Raw genomic sequence first — 18,541 nt, forward strand, 5'->3', positions numbered from 1 at the left:
TCTGCTAAGACCAGCAGATTGTCTGTGCAGCCATGCACGTGTTTTTCTATGTGAGAAGTTTTCTGATTCTTAAGTGGAAGGCTTTGCGTTTCCTATTAAATTTCACTTCCCCAGTTTAGCCCGGCGTTCCGGGCTGCTCTCAGCTCTTGGATCCCTGGCATTCTTGTCTGTAACGGGCAGAGTGCGCTCGTTTCCAAAGGAGAGTATTGATTGGAGGCTGACAGTGGCACTGGAGCCCTTAGGGGCACCCCTGACCTGGGCACGCCAGGTCCGAGCTCCAGCTTTGTTCTGGACGGCCTCCGGGGTGCCCTCAGGAGTCTGATCCTCCCCAGGAGGTGGAGCTGAGGCCTTGGAAGGAGGCGCCAGGGCCCCGGGGTCCCTCTGGCGGAAGGGCCTTTGTCCGTAGTGAGAAGAGGCTTCGGGGGCAGAGTCTGGACGCTGTGTCCTCTTCAGTCCCACGCCGTGACCCGGCCCTCTGGGCCGTGCCTGCAAGCGCTCAGGTCGGGCCGGCCCCTCCTACTCCTCCATGTGTCGTAGGTAACCAGACCCCAGGAGAGAAGGTTCTTGCGCAGCCTTAGGGCGTCTCACTGCGCAGGTGAGCTTCTCAGCGCCCTCGTGCGGTTAGAAACCAAGAGGGAAGGCAGAAGTGGGCCCAGCGCGGAGAGCTCCACACGCCTGGGAGCCCGTGCCCCAGAGCCTCAGACCTCACCCGTCCGGTCCCCGGCCTGGCGCCGGCCGTCGCCCAAGGAGGACAGGGCCTGGGAGCACCCGGGCCGAGGCAGACCGTCTGACCGTCACAGGAATTCACAGCTTGAACCTGGTTATGGAGGAGCCTCCGACTCGTCCTGGGGTCAGCGGAGAGTTCTGGTGACTCCTTTGGGGAAAACTCAATGGTGCTCCGCACGAGAGCAAGTCCCCCATCTCCTCCAGGCGCTCTGTGTGACAGCGAGTCCCCTGTCCCTGCCAGGTGCTCCCCGAGAGAGTGAGTCCCCCATCCCCACCAGGTGCTCCCCGTGAGAGTGAGTCCCCATCCCCACCAGGTGCTCCCCATGAGAGTGAGTCTCCATCCCCACCAGGTGCTCCCCGTGAGAGTGAGTCCCCATCCCCACCAGGTGCTCCCCGTGAGAGTGAGTCCCCATCCCCACCAGGTGCTCCCCGTGAGAGTGAGTCCCCATCCCCACCAGGTGCTCCCCGTGAGAGTGAGTCCCCATCCCCACCAGGTGCTCCCCGTGAGAGTGAGTCCCCATCCCCACCAGGTGCTCCCCTTGAGAGTGAGTCCCCATCCCCACCAGGTGCTCCCCGTGAGAGTGAGTCCCCATCCCCACCAGGTGCTCCCCTTGAGAGTGAGTCCCCATCCCCACCAGGTGCTCCCCGTGAGAGTGAGTCCCCATCCCCACCAGGTGCTCCCCTTGAGAGTGAGTCCCCATCCCCACCAGGTGCTCCCCGTGAGAGTGAGTCCCCATCCCCACCAGGTGCTCCCCGTGAGAGTGAGTCCCCATCCCCACCAGGTGCTCCCCGTGAGAGTGAGTCCCCATCCCCACCAGGTGCTCCCCGAGAGAGTGAGTCCCCATCCCCACCAGGTGCTCCCCGAGAGAGTGAGTCCCCATCCCCACCAGGTGCTCCCCGAGAGAGTGAGTCCCCATCCCCACCAGGTGCTCCCCGAGAGAGTGAGTCCCCATCCCCACCAGGTGCTCCCCAAGAGAGTGAGTCCCCATCCCCACCAGGTGCTCCCCGTGAGAGTGAGTCCCCATCCCCACCAGGTGCTCCCCGAGAGAGTGAGTCCCCATCCCCACCAGGTGCTCCCCGTGAGAGTGAGTCTCCCTCGTCCCTAAGTGGTGACTTGTCCCTGTTGCTCTGACATGGGTTCAGGTGAACCAAGAAGGAAGAGGAGGATCATGGTGGCCGCTGTCCTGTCGGGTGTTTTATGGGTTTTTTCCTTTTAGCCTCCCCTTGATCCTCATGACCGCTTCCTTCTGGAATTCCCTCTGGGGGTGGAGTTTCCGGCGCCCCTCAGCCCCAGGAGTGGATTCCGCGTGTTCCCCGCCGGCCGCTTCCTGGGGCCGATCCTGCCTCCCACACGGCTGCCAGCCTTTCTCCCTTTGCTCCTCTCAGTTCTCCGGCCTTGGCGCCGGCCCCGTGTCCGCCAGGTCCCTCCTCCTCGGTCGCCTTCCCGCTTTCCCTCCCCTGGCGTTCTCGCACTTGGCCCCTGGGCTCTGGCGGGTGACGGGGGCCTGCGCCTCGAGGGCCGGCTGAGCGGCGCCCGGGATGACGCCCGTGCCCTTTGTGTTTCGTCTCAGGTCTGTCGTACACGAGTCACACGGTCGGCTTCACGCCCCCGACGTCGCTGACCCGAGCCGGAATGTCTTACTACAACTCCCCCGGACTCCACGTGCAGCACATGGGAGCCTCCCACGGGATCACAGTGAGTACCCGGCCTGATGGGCCTTTTGGGGCTCCTTCTGCCTCCTCTAACCGGCCGTCTTCAACGTCCCCTCCACGCATCCTCGGAGTCCAATTTTTTCCAAAAAGCATGATTCCCAGGAAGCCGTTGATAAGCAGTCAGAAAGAGGCCGTGCTTCCTCCCCTGGGGCTGGGCCCCCCATGCGCCCTCCCCTCTGCTCCAGGCTGTGCCTCCCTCAGGTCAGAGGGCGGCTCCCGGGGCATCTCGCTCCCCTCGCTCCCGTGGCAGCCGCGCCTCTGAGCGGCCTCCGGAGCCAGGACTGTTTGCCAGGCCCCTGTCAGTGCTCCGGTCCTGGCCCCCGCTTTGTGCTGGCTCCCACAGCTTGGATCAGGAGGGACTTGGGAGGCCGGGCCCCCGCCCCCCCTCTGCAGGCGCGGCAGCTAGCCCAGGGAGGCCAGCCTGCAGGGTCGCAGCAGACGAGAACCAGAGCCAGCATTCGCATCCGGGATCCAGCCCCCCAGCTCTGCTCTGTGCAGTTCAGGAAACGCTGGCTTTCTTGACCGAGTTGTGGCAGAGCTGGGTCAGGGGACATGGGGGCGCGAGCCGGAAGCGGGGGTGGGGGGCGGAGGCAGGACCAGGCCCACTGCTGCTTCTCTAGATTTACTGTAGGGAATCGGTGCTTTCTTGTCCCCAACCCAACGTCTGCGACTTTTCTCTCATTCTCCAGAAAAATGAGTTTTCTCATTAAATCTAAGTCTAATCTCCTCTGAAACCGGGCCGGGAGGTTGCCATCAGCTCCCGACTGACCGCGCCTGAGACGTGCAGGCGGGATGGCCGGGCCCCTTCTGGCTTAGACCAGGAGTGGCTGTGAGGAGCTGGGGGAGTGGGGCCGGCTCACCTCTTGCCGTCCCGTGATGGCCCGGGGGGGCCTCAGAGAGTCAGCCCCCGCCGGCTTCCCCAACGGGGCCTTAAGGCCCTTGAGGTTCTTAGCTAGCGCCCTGCGCCCCGGCGCTTTTCTGGCTGGGTGTTGGTCCTGGAGCTGAGGAGCCTCGGGGCTGCCCCGCGCTGTGTTTGGGCCACGGCCCCTGCCTCTCTGGGCCAGAATCAGCGGCTCTCCCGAGCCAGCGGCCCTCGTGGTCACATCTCCGTCACCGTCACTCCTGCCTTGGGCCGACTTTAAGAACGCCCTCAGGGAGTCTGGAGAAGAGCTGTGGGGGCCCCCCACGGGAGGGAAGAGCACCCCCCGCGCCTGCCCAGACCGTCACTAAGCGCCCGACTCGGGACGTCCCACAGTTCCCCTCCCGGCTAATCTGGATTTTTGTTCTCCATTCCGCAGAGGCCTTCACCCCGGAGAAGCAACAGTCCGGACAAATTTAAGCGCCCCACGCCTCCGCCATCTCCGAACACACAGACTCCCGTCCAGCCTCCTCCGCCTCCGCCCCCACCCCCCATGCAGGCCTCCCTCCCGTCCGCCACCTCGCCGCCCGCCTCCTCGCCACATCCGGTGCACCCCCCCCCACAGCCCTAGTGCATGCGCTCCAGCAGGTGGGCTGTGCCGAAGGTGGGAGAGGAGACGAAGCCGTTTACGAAGAGCCGGAGGCCGCCCGGCGCCCGGCGGTCTGACTTCTTGGCTCCGGGGGTCTCGACTTCCCTCTTAATGGTGTTGTAAATGTCTGTCCAAAACGCAGCCAGCTTTGTGGGTCTATGACACTAACCCTAGAACAACCTTTCTCCATCAGTGTTTACTTGAATCTACATGTAGTCTCTCTTCTGGCTGGAACATTCGCTCCTCCGTGTCTGGTGACTTGGTGACGCGCCGTTTGCTCAGCTCTAGAGCGCTTTCTTTTTCCTCCTGGCTTTTAGGTTGGTAAAATAAAAGGGAGACCCTCGGTCTTCGCTCCCCACCCTTGGCCCTAGCATAAAGATGGCGGCCTCTTCGGCCCGCCTCCTGCGAGCAGCTGCGAGGACGTGGGTGGCCAGGACGCGCCCGCGCTGGGCCTCGGTCAGGCTCCCCGAGTGCATTCCCGCCTGCCACCGCGCTTCTCTCCTGACACGCTGTCCTCAGCCAGTGCATACGACATAGTATTGGGTAATTGTCACAGAGTATAAGATTCCTGGGGCTCTAGGAGGGCCATTTCCTTATTGTCCACACCCACCTCCCACCAGTTCTGCACCCGTCACCCCTCCCCCACACGACTTGGGGGCCAGGTCAGAGATGCTGCCCGATGTGGCGCCCGGGGGGGGGGCCCTAGGGGGCGACCATGGAGAGCTCCGGCGTCCCTTCTACCCCTACACCATGAGCCCCCGCCCCGCCCCCCAAGCGATTCCCTCAAACACACTTGGAACAAGATTTTCAAGAAGCAAAGTCCTCCTTAGAGACCCCGAATGAGAAGAAGTGTTGTAGGAACGTCAGCCTAGATGCCAGAGGTACCGTTTTGTGGGTAGAGAAGATGCGAGTGAGGGAGCGCACCCCAAGGCGCCGAGAGCCCCCGGACAGGCCCTGGCGCGCTGAGCGCGTGTCGGGAAGGGCCCCCGAGGCCGGTCCCTCAGACCGGCCTCGGGGGCGCCGTGAGCGATTTGGCTTCATGACTCCCTGAGACGGAAGGCGAGGCTCTCTTCCCTCATTCTAGCGAAATGCTCCTTCTGGTTCGGCAACAATTTCTGTTTTTGTACTTTGATAGTGAAGTGATCTTCCTTCCCCGCCTGTGTTGCATATTTCGATATGCTGTGGACAAAACCTTACTAGAGAATGTATATTTTATGATGAGAATGTGTATCTATTCTGTTGGATATAATCAAAGAACTGAAAAATAATTTATCGGTTTTTTTTTTTTTAAGAATTCATGTTTTGTGACCGAACCATCTCGAATGCCCCCCTTTTATTGAACACATGCCTAAAAAAGGAACCTTGTAGATATTAAATATTGTGCAGTCATGTCAACTTTCATTTTTGCCTTTGAATACCTATTTAAAAATCGAAAGAAAATGACTGGATTAGAGCGCTCGACGAGTAAACTCGAGAAAGCTGACAACCACCGTAGGGTGTTTCTCCCCTCCCTGTTTCCAAGCCAAAAGAAACAAACGTGGCTCTGGCTTCGAAGCATTTCAGAAAAAATCGTGCGTGTGTGTGCGCATGTGTGTGTGTGTGTGTGTGTGCGTGCGTGTGTGTGTGCGTGTGTGTGCACGTGTGTGTGCGTGTGTGTGTGTGCGTGTGTGTGAGTGTGTGTGCGTGTGTGTGAGTGTGTGCGTGTGTGTGTGAGTGTGTGCGTGTGTGTGTGCGTGTGTGTGCGTGTGTGAGTGTGTGTGTGAGTGTGTGCGTGCGTGTGTGAGTGTGTGTGAGTGTGTGCGTGCATGTGTGTGTGCGTGTGTGTGCGTGTGTGAGTGTGTGTGCGTGTGTGTGTGCATGTGTGCGTGTGTGTGTGCACGTGTGCGTGCATGTGTGCGCGTGTGCGTGCGTGTATGTCTGTGTGTGCGTGCGTGTATGTCTGTGTGTGCGTGCGTGTGTGTGCGTGTGTGCGTGCATGTGTGTGTGCGTGCGTGTGCGTGTGTGTGTGCGCGTGTGTGTGTGCTGTATCCCTTTGATATTTAATAATGTGGGTGTGTCCTACATCGTCATTGTGTTTTCTTAAAACGACAATGTCAAGAAAGATCACGCGAATCAAGTGACCAAGTTTCCATAAAGGTTCCCGGCAGCCCCAGGGCCGACTGCTCGGTGCGCTCTCCGCTCCGCTGTGGGAAACTCCCCTGTGGGTCGCACCGCCTTCCCTCCCGCGGTGATTGAAGCATGAGTGAGAGCGCGTGGCGTGTGCCCCGGGGGTTCCCCGAGATGGACTTAGGTAAAGCGTAGGCGCCCCCTCTGAAACGTCTCCTCCCAGAACATAAGTGGCAGCACTGCTAGGGAGCGGAGCTTGCTTTTAAGAAAGCCTGATTGCCCTGCTCTCCGTTCCCCGGAAAGTTGGTTTACTCCAGTGAGAGAAAAGGCAGAGCCTCGCAGGAGAATGGATGGGATGGACAGATGGTATAGAATGAGAAGTTTCACGAGGAAATGAATTACAGGCAGAAGCCTTCAGAAATAGATTTCTAAGAAAGCAAACTGCCACTTTGCTCCGGAGCCGAAAACTAGAATTTTTCACCATAAATGTAGCCGGCTCCTCCTTCCCTAACACTGTGTGTGCAGTCCCTGTAGGACTACCCCTGCTGATGGTGGGTGACGTAGCGAGCTCACGAGGCACCCTGACCCCCTTGTGTCACGTCCCGGTCAGCCCTGCAGCTTCGCCACTGACCATCCCGAGTTGGTTGGGCCCACCGCACCTCGTGGGATCGAGCCAGGGACGAGAAGAAAACTTCCTGTCCCGTCCCTGCTCGCGGCCTCGTTTCCCCCTCGGACAAAAGGTCTGAGCTGCTGCTTTTCCTGGGTGCCCTGCGCTCAGCTGCAGAGCAAGTTTTCCCAGGCCAGCCTCGCCACTTGTCGCCCCGAGAGCGCAGCCACCGCCCCTAGGTGACCGTGCTTTTGCAGATGGCAGAGACGTGGCCTGGGAGGCGTCAGGGTCCTGCCCGGCCTCCCTTTGCAGAGCCCCGACGGCGTGGCAGAAGGTAGAAATTCTCCTGGGTTTTCGTGCCCTTTCCCCTCCTGTCAAGTTTGAGTTTTAAAGCGACGAGCTCAGAAGCTCACGGAGTGTGTGTGGGACCGAATGTGACTTGGGCGCCAAGTGCGCCCCCGCGATTGGCCATTCTTCAGGAGGACCAAAAGTCTCGGCGGCGATTCTCGCCAAGTGCCGTACGACTGAAGGGGTTAGAGGTTCCGTGTGGCGCCTTCCCCTGCCCCCAGGACAGATAGGGGACTCCCCAGAAGCCTTGCTAGGAAAGGAAGCCTCGGACACCGGGACAGAAGAAAAATAGCTTGGGCTTCGAGATCTCATTCATTCTGCTAGTGGCACAGAAGTCTCTGTGGCCTGCTCTTCTGGCCGTAGTCGTCTTGTCGTGAGGTCTACCAAAGAAGTACGTGGCAAAGTGATCGTTTTTTCCAAATGATAGTGAGCCAGTCTCTGAAGCTGCTACGTGAGTTCCATGCTCGAGAGCCATTATAACAAAGTAAGGGAGCTGTTTTTCTATGATTTTCCTTTTTCTTTCTTTTTCTTTCTTTTTTCTTTTTTTCCTTTTTTACAACAAACGAAACTCCACACACAGCTGTCGGCCTGAAGTCACGGGGAGCGTTTCCCCAAGTGCTTGGCAGATCTCGTAGCGACGACTCGCTGCCAAGTCCGGACCGCCTCATGTTAGGGGAGGGAGAGTCTCCGCTGCTCTTAAGGGTGGGGGAGCTGTGTGTGCGTGCACGTGTCTGTGTGTCTGCGTGTTCATTCATGCCTTAACTCTGGTTACTGCTCAGATTTAGTTCTCAACTTAGTCTGCCCTGTCGACTAGTTTGTATCGGGCTTCTCGATCTGAACTTCATCCTGGCCAAACCGCTCCCCTCCCCCAACAAAAAGTTTCTGCAACAGCAACCGTAGAACCGTTTCCTCAGAATCTTATTTAATCAGGTCAGCCCCAAGTCTGGGACTTAAGTCATATAAAAGTGACCCGGAAGAGAGCGTGTCTTCTCGCCTTGGCCTCTCAGTGCCCATGTCCATGACTCACCGTGGTTTGGCCCTGCAGCTTGAGTAGATGTGGAGATGCAGCGGCAATCTTGATATTCTTGCTTGGCCAGAGTTTAGAGAGATGTAAGACTTCCAATTAATGTCTTTTTTGCTTCTTTGTGTGGATTAGTCTTTGATACATGTGCTGAATCAGAAACCTGAATAAAGATAATTTTTTAAAATGGATCACTGAAGCCTTCAACCATCTTTCTGATCTCGAGGTCTGTCCGTTCATCGTATTTCTCGTTGGAAATTAAAAGTTCCCAGAGACGGTGAATAATCCAAGGTAAGCTACGTCCCTGCGCCACAATAGGCTTCTCCAAGTGTTGAAATAACTTGGGAGCTTCTCCCCTTCCTGCTCTGAATTCAGGAGTTTCTTTTATTTGAGTAAGGGAGCACTTCTGTCCATTCAACAAGTATTAGGAGTTTGCTGTCTCAGGTGACCTTTAAGGACTTCTCAGTGTGTTGGGGAGATACATAAGCACAGCCATGGAAGTAGAGGAGAGAGGTGAGAGAGGAAGGAATCCTAGCTGGGGAAGATCAGGAGAGGCTTTTGGAGGAGGTGGCGCTGTAAATGGCTAATGAGCAAAGGGGCTAAAGGCTAGAGTGACGAGAGGAGGTGAAAATGACAGGTAAGTCGTTCACATCTTGAGCTAAGCTTTCAAAGAAGTATCGGAATATTTCAGTGGATTTTTTTTTTTTTGTTTTGTTGTTTATTTTTGTTTTTTTGCTGTCCCAAGGAAGTTTCCTTTTATTTAGTTCAAGAATAATTTTCATTTTTTTTCATGACTTAAAATAGATTGATTTTGGGGGGTTATCAAATATCCTAATAAGTCTCCAAGGGAAAGTAGTTTGTGGTCTGTATCTCTTGAAAACGCTAGAGGTCCATTAATTTAAAAAAAAAAAAAAAAAAAAAAAGATTTAGATAATTTTGAACATAATTGGTTTTCTTGGTAATACTACGTGTTGTATGCATTTAAAAAACATCCCCAAAAAGGGTCCAAAAACTTCTACTGACTGCCAAAAAGTGAGAGAGGCAAGGTCTGTGACAGAAAAGACTGAGTCCCCTATCTGTACCGCCCCAGAATCTTAAGGTCACCTCGGGTACCACACTGGGTAGTACCACCTTGTAAGGGACTTGTCCTTGTGGAGAGTTTTAATTGTTCAGATACTGGTTACATTAAACCTGAATTTGCCCCTTTCCAACTTCTATCCGTTGTTCCTGGTTCTGGCCTCTGGGGTCCAGCAGAACAGGGCTGGTTCCTTTTCTCCATGATAGTTCTTAAATATCTGAAGCTGCTGTCCTGTTCCTGCTAAGTTTTCTCAAGAGTAAGCAAAGTTGGCTTCTTTTATTGATCCACTTTGAGGCTCTTCACAACCCTGTTGCCCCCTGGACACTGCCCGGTTATCAGCGACTTTCCTAAAACATGCTGCCCACAATCGAGCGCGGTCTTCCATGTGTGGGCTGCCCCAGTCAGGGAGCCGCCCAGCCTTGCGCCATCACTTTATTTCTGGAAATTGCCTCATCTTGAAGCCCCTATGGCTGCCATATCACATAGTTGACTGACGTAGCTTTTGAAGCCCACCGATCTTTGCAGCCAAATTTTTGTTCGGCCATGACTCCTTCCACTTGAGTTTTCTGAAAAATGACGAGTTCAAGATGGCTGACTGTACACTTGATGAATTTTAGAGCGACGCCGTGTCCTACCAATCAACACTTCCTCCTGATTGCCCCCTCCGGTATGATAGCTATCCATTCTATCTTTGTGCCATCTACAGATTTGATAGACACCTGTGCCTTCACCTGGGTCACCTAGGAAAATAATTAAATAGCCCCGGAGCACACCCATCTCCAGAGCATCCTCCCAAACTGGCAAGCATTCATGACCTCTCCTTTTCAACCAGTTCAAAATTTACTTATTTGTGCTACCTCTCGCACTACCTCTCCCACCTTGTCTCATCAAGTGCTTTGCAGAAATTTAAGGATTCCAACATTTATCCAGTGCAGTGATGACACTTTAAAAAGTCATAGGATCATAGATAATAGTGATATCTAGTGTTTAGGTAGCGCGTCAGCCATATTGAACCCATGTAGGAGAGCTTTATGGGCCTCCCTGCTTAGCAGGTGTGACGAGGATGAGGGTCCTTCTGAGGAGGCCACACTGGGAGAGGCCCATGGGCAGCCAGCGACGTCACTGCAGAAGTGCCCTTTGTGAACAGACCAGGGAGGAAATGGGTTTTGCTTGACATATATACATAGGCCTATATATCTATATATCTTTGTTACAATTTACTTTTCTTTTTCTCCAACAAAGTTGTGGGGCAAACAGATTTCTGTTAATTTTTTAAAAACTAAAACTAAAGACAAAGAAAACTGGAGAATTGGGTCCCAATTGACTGACATTAGCTTCAGGATCTGCCATTTCACAGGCTTTGGAGATGCGGATAACTTTCTTAGAAAACAAGTGAACTCTGACCCCTGCCCTCAGGGTCTGTGTGTCATAGAAATGTTCAAAGCACAGAGGACTTACAGGCCCGGCTCTCAGGAACTCATGCAAGATGGACCCAGAGTCAGCGTTTGGCAGCCGATTAAACTTCTGGCTCTTCCTTCCTCGGTGACCCCAGTGTCTGACTTCCCCTCTGCCTCCACCACTGTTCTCATACAGAATGCTTCAGCACACGTATCTCAGATGCCTTCCTTTCCCACTCCTCCAGTCTCCCATTACCTCAGAGGTCGTACCGTGCTGTCTTGCAGATCACTGACAAGTGAGAAATTCTTTTATCCTTTCTTACTGTCCCTACCCCTGTTCTTTACTCTCACCATGACCTACAGTCCCTCCATCCCCCAAGTCATCATCGTCTCTTCATTGGTACACACACTTCCCTTCCCTCGCTCAACCCCTTGGGGAATCGGTTCAGATCGAGACCGTCCTTAATACACGAATCCCTTGCCCCTCTGTCCTATATCAGATCAAAACTTGCCAAACCCAAGTCTCGGATTGATCCCACCGTCCATCGCCCTCACACTCAACGTTCAACTGAGCGGAGCAGGGAAAAAACCCACCGAATTGTGCTGACGGGGTTTACTAAAAACTTACCCCACTTGGCCCTCGCAGTCCAAGTCATTCCTTCCACAGCTCTCTAATTGACTGACTGATGCTGATGCGTCGGGAAATGAGGAGAACCAGTGGAACAATGGATGTAATTACAACAATATGAAGAAAAACAAGTTGGAAAGACTTGGGAACACTGGTCGATGCAATGACCAGTCACAGTTCTAAAAGCATTCATGATATCAGCCTCTTGACAGAGAGATGATGGACTCAAGATGCAGAATAAGACACATTTTCAGATTTGGCCAGTCTGGGGATTTGTTTTACTTAATTATGCTTTCCTTTTTCTTTTCTTTTCTTTCTTTCTTTCTCTTTCTTTCTTTTTCTTCCTTCCTTCCTTCCTTCCTTCCTTCCTTCCTTCCTTCCTTCCTTCCTTCCTTCCTTCCTTCCTTCCTTCCTTCCTTCCTTCCTTCCTTCCTTCCTTCTCTCCCTTCCTTCCTTCCTTCTCTCCCTTCCTTCCTTCCTTCCTTCTCTCCCTTCCTTCCTTCCTTCCTTCCTTCCTTCCTTCCTTCCTTCCTTCCTTCCTTCCTTCCTTCCTTCCTTCCTTCCTTCCTTCCTTCCTTCCTTCCTTCCTTCCTTCCTTCCTTCCTTCCTTCCTTCCTTCCTTCCTTCCTTCCTTCCTTCCTTCCTTCCTTCTCTCCCTTCCTTCCTTCCTTCCTTCTCTCCCTTCCTTCCTTCCTTCCTTCCTTCCTTCCTTCCTTCCTTCTCTCCCTTCCTTCCTTCCTTCCTTCCTTCCTTCCTTCCTTCCTTCCTTCCTTCCTTCCTTCCTTCCTTCCTTCCTTCCTTCCTTCCTTCCTTCCTTCCTTCCTTCCTTCCTTCCTTCCTTCTCTCCCTTCCTTCCTTCCTTCCTTCTGTCCCTTCCTTCCTTCCTTCCTTCCTTCCTTCCTTCCTTCCTTCCTTCCTTCCTTCCTTCCTTCCTTCCTTCCTTCTCTCCCTTCCTTCCTTCCTTCTCTCCCTTCCTTCCTTCCTTCCTTCCTTCCTTCCTTCCTTCCTTCCTTCCTTCCTTCCTTCCTTCCTTCCTTCCTTCCTTCCTTCCTTCCTTCCTTCCTTCTCTCCCTTCCTTCCTTCCTTCCTTCCTTCCTTCCTTCCTTCCTTCCTTCCTTCCTTCCTTCCTTCCTTCCTTCCTTCCTTCCTTCCTTCCTTCCTTCCTTCCTTCCTTCCTTCCTTCCTTCCTTCCTTCCTTCCTTCCTTCCTTTTCCTCCCCCTCTTCCCCCCAATGGTGGGAAGAAGGCAGGGAACTTGGCATAAGAAAGGAAAAAATATAGGAAGATCATGGAAGCAGCTTTTTTTTTTTTTTTTTAATTTTTCTAATGCATAGAAGGAAGATCTTAAAATATGGCAGAGAAGCAGGATAGCCTTGAAACCTATAAGTTGAATTTATTACATATTTTTAAAAGAAAGGCTATTCATGTCAAGTCAACAAACATTTATTAAGCACCTACTATGGCCAGGTAATTTTACTACATGCAGAGGTTACAAAGAAAGGCAAAAATTATTTCTGTTGTTGAAGAGCTCACAATTGAATGGAGGGAGACAGCATGCAAACTACCGTGAACAAAAAGGCTACAGAGAAAAATAATTGGAGGTAATCAGAGGGAAGGTGCTAAGATTAAGAAGGATGGGTAAAGGTTTCATGCCAAGTAATATTACATAATGGAAAACTACAGGTTTTACACAATCCTTGTTTTCTGTATATGAAAATGCCCACTTACTGGGTTTTTTGTATTTCAGAATAAAAATTATTGAAATTTAAAAAAAAAATTGACTATAGATGTGTAATAATAATTCTTAGCTGACATTTATAAAACATTTAAAGGTTTGTTAAAACACTTTAAAAGTTCTAATTTGGTAATCCTCTAACAGAGGGCTATGAATATCTCCATTTTATAGATAATGAAATTGGTCGAGAGGCCAGGTGACTTTTTCCAGTATTACGCAGCTAGCGAATATCTGAGGCAAGATTTGAACTCCGTTCTTTCTGACTCCAAATCTGTTGTTGTAGCCAATAAACTCCCTAATTTCTGTGTGAGAATATTAAATATATCTACTGAAGTGTGGTAGGAAGTGAGCTCCTTGATGGGGGATTGTAGAATGGTTTTTGTTTTTTGTATAGCCAGTACAACATTAGACTAGGACATGACCTGTAAAGGATTATTCAATTTAAATACATGTTGTGTGTGTGTGTGTGTGTGTGTGTGTGTGTGTAGGAGAGAGAGAGTGCTCCTTCAAAGCAGGAGCTCTTAATACAGTGTGTGTGTGTGTGTGTGTGTGTGTAGGAGAGAGAGAGAGTGCTCCTTCAAAGCAGGAGCTCTTAATACATTGTGTGTGTGTGTGTGTGTGTGTGTGTGTGTAGGAGAGAGAGAGTGCTCCTTCAAAGCAGGAGCTCTTAATACAGTGTGTGTGTGTGTGTGTGTGTGTGTGTGTGTGTGTGTGTGTGTAGGAGAGAGAGAGTGCTCCTTCAAAGCAGGAGCTCTTAATACATTGTGTGTGTGTGTGTGTGTGTGTGTGTAGGAGAGAGAGAGTGCTCCTTCAAAGCAGGAGCTCTTAATACATTGTGTGTGTGTGTGTGTGTAGGAGAGAGAGAGTGCTCCTTCAGAGCAGGAGCTCTTAATACATTGTGTGTGTGTGTGTGTGGGGGGGGGGGCTCTTTTAAAGTTTTGCCTTTGTCTATAGCCTGAGCCTAGCACAGTGTGGGAAAACTGTAGACATATAATAAATTTCTGTTGATTTTATAGTGAGAGAGATAGGGATAGAGACGGGCCCCTCTCTGTGTATCTGCATTTGCTGATGTTTATGGTGGAATGTAAGCATTTGGCCAGGGGCCTGTTTGGGTTTTGTACAGCTCCCACCCAGCACAGGAGCTCATACTTAGTAAGCGCTTAATGTTTGCTTGAATCACCAGAGTTCTAGTTGCCATGGGGAGGAACTCTCCGTCCTAAATCGGGAAGCACTGCAGCAGTTCATAATTAGGTCTTGTCTCAGGTAAAAGCCAAACTTCCCCCAAAATCTCTAATTCAAGTTTTAGTTTTGATTTTGGGCGAGTGCCGTGGCCGAGATCAACAAAGCAGACATGAGCCCTCTGACGAATGTGGCATTTGTACTAATTAAAAGCTGCCTGTGGAGCTGAAAGTAGTTAGGTTAATGAGGAGTGATTTCCCTCTCCCTTCCCTCAGCTACGGAACTACTCGAGCCAAAGTTGACCTACCTAGAACGTCCACCGTGTTCTGTATCAGATCTTAGAACTCAGAGTCCTTTTGTCTTGTTCTTTGTTCTGAGGGCTGCCCACAGAACAAACTCCTCACAGACTGCCAGTCTGCTTGATCTGGGCGGTCCTTGGGAGCTGGTCTTGGGAGAATGCTCCCAGGAGGTTCTAGAGCTTGCATTTATTCCACAATCAAAGCCTTTGAGACCTAGAATCGGCTCCATGCCATAATGAGTCATCAGGAAAAAGATGGTCATAGGCTGCTCGCTGACCCCCAAAACCAAACCCTGACCATTCTCCTGGGATCGTTAAACCACCAGTCCTGCACGTGCTCACTCTCCAAAGATTTGCAGGTACCCACAGTACCCAACTCAGCCCAGTTGTGGGGCTACAATGAGATAAGAATCTGCAAAGCGCTTTGCTTTTAAGAGCTGTATAGTCTCCTTTCTCCACCTCCTTGGTTATCTCCTTAGAGAGATTGGAGATTTCCCCAGATTTAGGCTTTTTCCAATCGTATTGCCTGTGCTTTACGCTCTGCGTGGAGGCTGGAGAGTCGCTTTTGACGGGGCTTTTGTCCTCTATCTGAGAAGGATTTCAGGCGAGATCAGCTGAGCCCGGGAAGCTGCCGCTCTCCATCTGTGGTTGCCAGGTAAATAGCAGAAGAGAGTCCAGAATCGGGGAGCCAGCGATGGAGCTTCGGAGTGCCGGAGGCTGCTCTTGGCCGGGGCCGCTTTCCCACTGGCAGCTTTGCCATACAAGGGCATAAAGGAGTTTTGTCTTCTTCACAAAGAACTTGATGGCATCTGGAGAGAAGTTCAAGGTCTCTAACACAACTAAGAGGGAATAAGCATCTTGGGGGGAGGGGGCAGCCTTTGTAGTGACTTCATCTCCATGCCAGGACAGCAGCCTGACTCTCCCAGACGCGTTTTCTGTTGTGCCAGCTGGGCTTCTCTTCTGTTAACTTGAAGCCCTGTGGGCGAGATGATGGGCAGAACTTTTTTCCCCACTGATTTTGGTGGGAGAAGGGGCTGTCCGTGTATGAGTGTGTCCGGCCTCCTTGTTCATTCGCTCAGCCACACAAAATTAGGTAAATGTTTGCTGCCCTCCAGGTAAAAAGCAGCGTGCTGGAGTGGACGGGTAGCGTGGTAGACTCCCTCATGCACACTCTGGCTGTGTGATCTTGGACAAGTCCCTTAATTTCTCAGTTCTCCAGGCAATTGAGATCAGATCTGCCTGGGGAAGAAAATGCAAACACTGTTTTAATTTTGCCTCTTAACTAAATAACAGATCTGTACCAAAAAGAATTTAAATCAATTCCCATGGAAATCTTGAAAATGAAATTCATAGCCGCAAGGAAGTCAGATAAAGGCTGAGGCATTAAGAAATCACCAGTCCAATCAAAAAGCAGGAGATACTGGCCTAAGTGCTGGGGAAACAAACCATCCCACGTCCCACACCCCAAATGGAACAAAAATCTTGCTTTAAACCTTCAGCAGGCAATCAGTAGGTGAACTTTTCTTTAGTCATAAAAGGCCACCTTGAGACAATGACTGAAAAGAAATTTGTTATTGATTTGTTTCTTCAGAACTACAGAACTCGGGGCTCTGCCAGCCTCTATTTATTTTAAATTCTGAACTTAAATACCAAACTCTTATTTACATTCATAGTTAGGGTAAATATGTATTTTCCTCCATCATTTTACACACACACACACACACACACACACACACACACACACATTTTTGCTGCCAGCCCCTCTTTACACAGAAGAAGGTATATACTATTCTTTCCCCGCTTTCTTTTCTGTCTTCATTTAAGATAACCAAAACAAGCTAACTTCCTGGCTTTACAGAGAAGGAAACTGAGGCCAGAGAGACTAAGTATTTATTCAAGGTCACTCAGGTGCTCTCACCAGCAGCCTTGTTCCCATGGGGTCCTCTCTTTATGTCTTCTGCTAGTAGGATGAACATTTCACCAGAGTGGGGGTCACCTTAGTGTCTTGGATTAGTATCCCAAGGCTTGACATAGTGAGCACTTTAAAAATGTTCTATCTATAACGTGTCCGTCCATCGGTTCTCTCTCTCGTATGTTCCTTGCCAATTATCATTACCCACAGTTATTAAGTACCTACTATGCGCCGGACACTGTGCCTAGTCCTAGGAATATGAGGAAAGGGACAAGACAATCCCTGCTTTCAACGAGCTCACGGACTAATAGGGCGGGAAGAAGAACATGCAGATACAGACAAGATCTATGCAGGGTGAATTGAGAGAATCGGGAAGGAAAGTGGGGAGTATTAAGGGGATCAAGAAAGGCTTCTTGCAGAAAAGGGAATTTGATCTGAAGCTTGAAAGAAGTCAGGGAAACCAGGGCAGCTAGGGGGCGCAGTGGAAGTCAGGAGGACCCGAGTTCAAATCTGGCCTCAGACACTTAACACTTCCTGGCTGTGTGACCCTGGGCAAGTCACTTAACCCCAGCCTCAGGGGAAAAAAAAGTCAGGGAAACCTAGAGGCCGAGATGAGGAAGGAGAGACCAGGGATGGGAGATGACCCAATGGCAGAGCTGGAAGACGGGGCTAGTGTGCAGGGAAAATCTGAGGTCAGGGAATCAGGGAGTATATGAGGGAGTTAGGCAGAAGAAGGCTGGAAAGGTAGGAAGGATTCAGGTGATGAAAGACTTGGACTCAGACAAAGCTGGAGCCAGGGAGCAGCATGGTTAGCCCCGTGCTTCAGGGGAGATCATTTTGGCCGAAGAATGGAGATGCCCTAGAGAGGGGAGAAGCTTGAGGCCATAGTGGTCCAAAGGTGAGATGATGAAGCTCTGCACCAGGTGGGCGCAGTGTGCAAGAAATACTCCAGAGATAAAAGTCAACAGGCCTCTGCAACAGGTGGGATATGGGAGCCAGGGGATGTTGATAGTGAGGAGCCAATGACGCCATCTCGGTTGCTTGCCCGGATGACTGGGGAAATGGGGAGGTTCTCAGGGGGAATGAAGAAGTTTGGAGGGGGGGGGGAGTCAGATTCTGGACATGACGAGTTTAAGGTAAGTTGGACATGAGTAGAGATTAGGAAGGTGGACAAAGTCCCCCCTCCCTTCGACAGCCAGTGACTCAGTGACTGCCCTTTGGTGCCCTGTCACATTGCAACACAAGCCACTGGGACTTCCACTTCTTTTGACTCTTGGGGCAGGTAGATGGTACAGTGGATGGAGCGCCAGGCCTGGGGTCAAAAGACCTTTCTGTGAGTTCAGATCCAGCCTCTGTAGCCTGTTTCTTGGCAGCAATACTGGAGTAATTTGCTATTTCCTTCTCCAGCTCATTTTACAAGTGGAGAAACTGAGGTAAACAGGGTTAACTGATTTACCTGGGGTTACACAATTAGTCAGCATTTAAGGCTGAATTTGAATTCAGTCTTTCAGACTCTAGGCTCAATATACTATCTACTGGGTCACTCAGTGTCCATATAAATAATATAATCATGTAAATAGAAATAATAGCTAGCATTTGTGTAGTCCCTACTTTGTGCCAAAGACTGCAAATATTCCTTCATTTGATCTTCATAACAATCCTGGAAGGTAGGTGTTGTTATCATCCCCATTCTACAGATAAGAAACTGAGGCAAATAGCATGTGGCTTGCCCAAGGTCACACAGCTGAGTTTTGATTTGAACTCATCTTCACTCTGACCCAGTGTTCTATCCAACAGATGTCTCTTTAAACATAAGTAATAAATATAAATAAACATCGACAATTATTGTCTACTTAGTTCAAAGGAGTGATGGGATTTGCCTCGGTGATGAACTGACCGCACAGATAAAATTGCCAGCCCAGGAGGCTTCGCTAAATCCAGTTTATGACTCTTACGGTGTTTGCTCTGTGGCCGCCATCCTACGATAAAGGCCTCTGGAAGCCCAAGAGCTGCCTAGTCCCAACGGGCAGGTCTGCCAGTCACTTCTCTAAAGCTGGAGCTTGAAGCCAAGGGCTGCTGTGGTGGTGGTGTGCTCCTAATCCCTCCTGCTGAACCACTGTCCCCTCTGTCCCGCTCGTTCCAGTTCAGCTGCCCTGCTAATGGAAGGGGACTGGGGAGGGCGGCCCATTACCCGCCGGGAGGTCCACGTCCATTGTCAGTGGAAGGGTAGCTTCTAGCTTGGCCTAAATCTGCTCGGAGAAGCTGCTAGCTGGGAGTGGGAGGTTG

At 51.4% G+C, this 18,541-nt stretch overlaps 2 protein-coding genes across 2 annotated transcripts in view; both read left to right on the forward strand.

Annotated features, from left to right (window-relative positions):
* CCDC6 (coiled-coil domain containing 6) overlaps positions 1 to 8,220 on the forward strand; it is a 45,575-nt gene extending 37,355 nt beyond the window's left edge. The window contains exons 8-9 of the mRNA XM_074297047.1: positions 2,298 to 2,422; positions 3,738 to 8,220. Coding sequence (XP_074153148.1) covers positions 2,298 to 2,422; positions 3,738 to 3,929 — 317 coding nt within the window. The 3' untranslated portion in view covers positions 3,930 to 8,220. The remainder of the gene's footprint in view (positions 1 to 2,297; positions 2,423 to 3,737) is intronic.
* Positions 33 to 2,288, forward strand: LOC141557487 (uncharacterized). The gene is made up of 5 exons (XM_074293223.1): positions 33 to 50; positions 315 to 537; positions 596 to 867; positions 947 to 1,040; positions 1,077 to 2,288. Exons 1-5 carry the CDS (start codon positions 33 to 35, stop codon positions 1,856 to 1,858), a joined length of 1,389 nt encoding a protein of 462 aa, XP_074149324.1. The 3' UTR covers positions 1,859 to 2,288.
* Positions 8,221 to 18,541: the final 10,321 nt, after the last annotated feature.

The sequence above is a fragment of the Sminthopsis crassicaudata genome, chromosome 2, assembly GCF_048593235.1.
Source record: "Sminthopsis crassicaudata isolate SCR6 chromosome 2, ASM4859323v1, whole genome shotgun sequence".
NCBI lineage: Eukaryota > Metazoa > Chordata > Mammalia > Dasyuromorphia > Dasyuridae > Sminthopsis > Sminthopsis crassicaudata.

Excerpts from the sequence above, each read along its gene's own strand:
- LOC141557487 (XM_074293223.1), top strand. Across the intron at positions 868-946 it reads GGGGTCAGCGGAGAGTTCTG|CGAGTCCCCTGTCCCTGCCA; the intron begins GTGACTCCTTTG and ends TCTGTGTGACAG. Across the intron at positions 1,041-1,076 it reads TGAGTCCCCATCCCCACCAG|GTGCTCCCCGTGAGAGTGAG; the intron begins GTGCTCCCCATG and ends CATCCCCACCAG.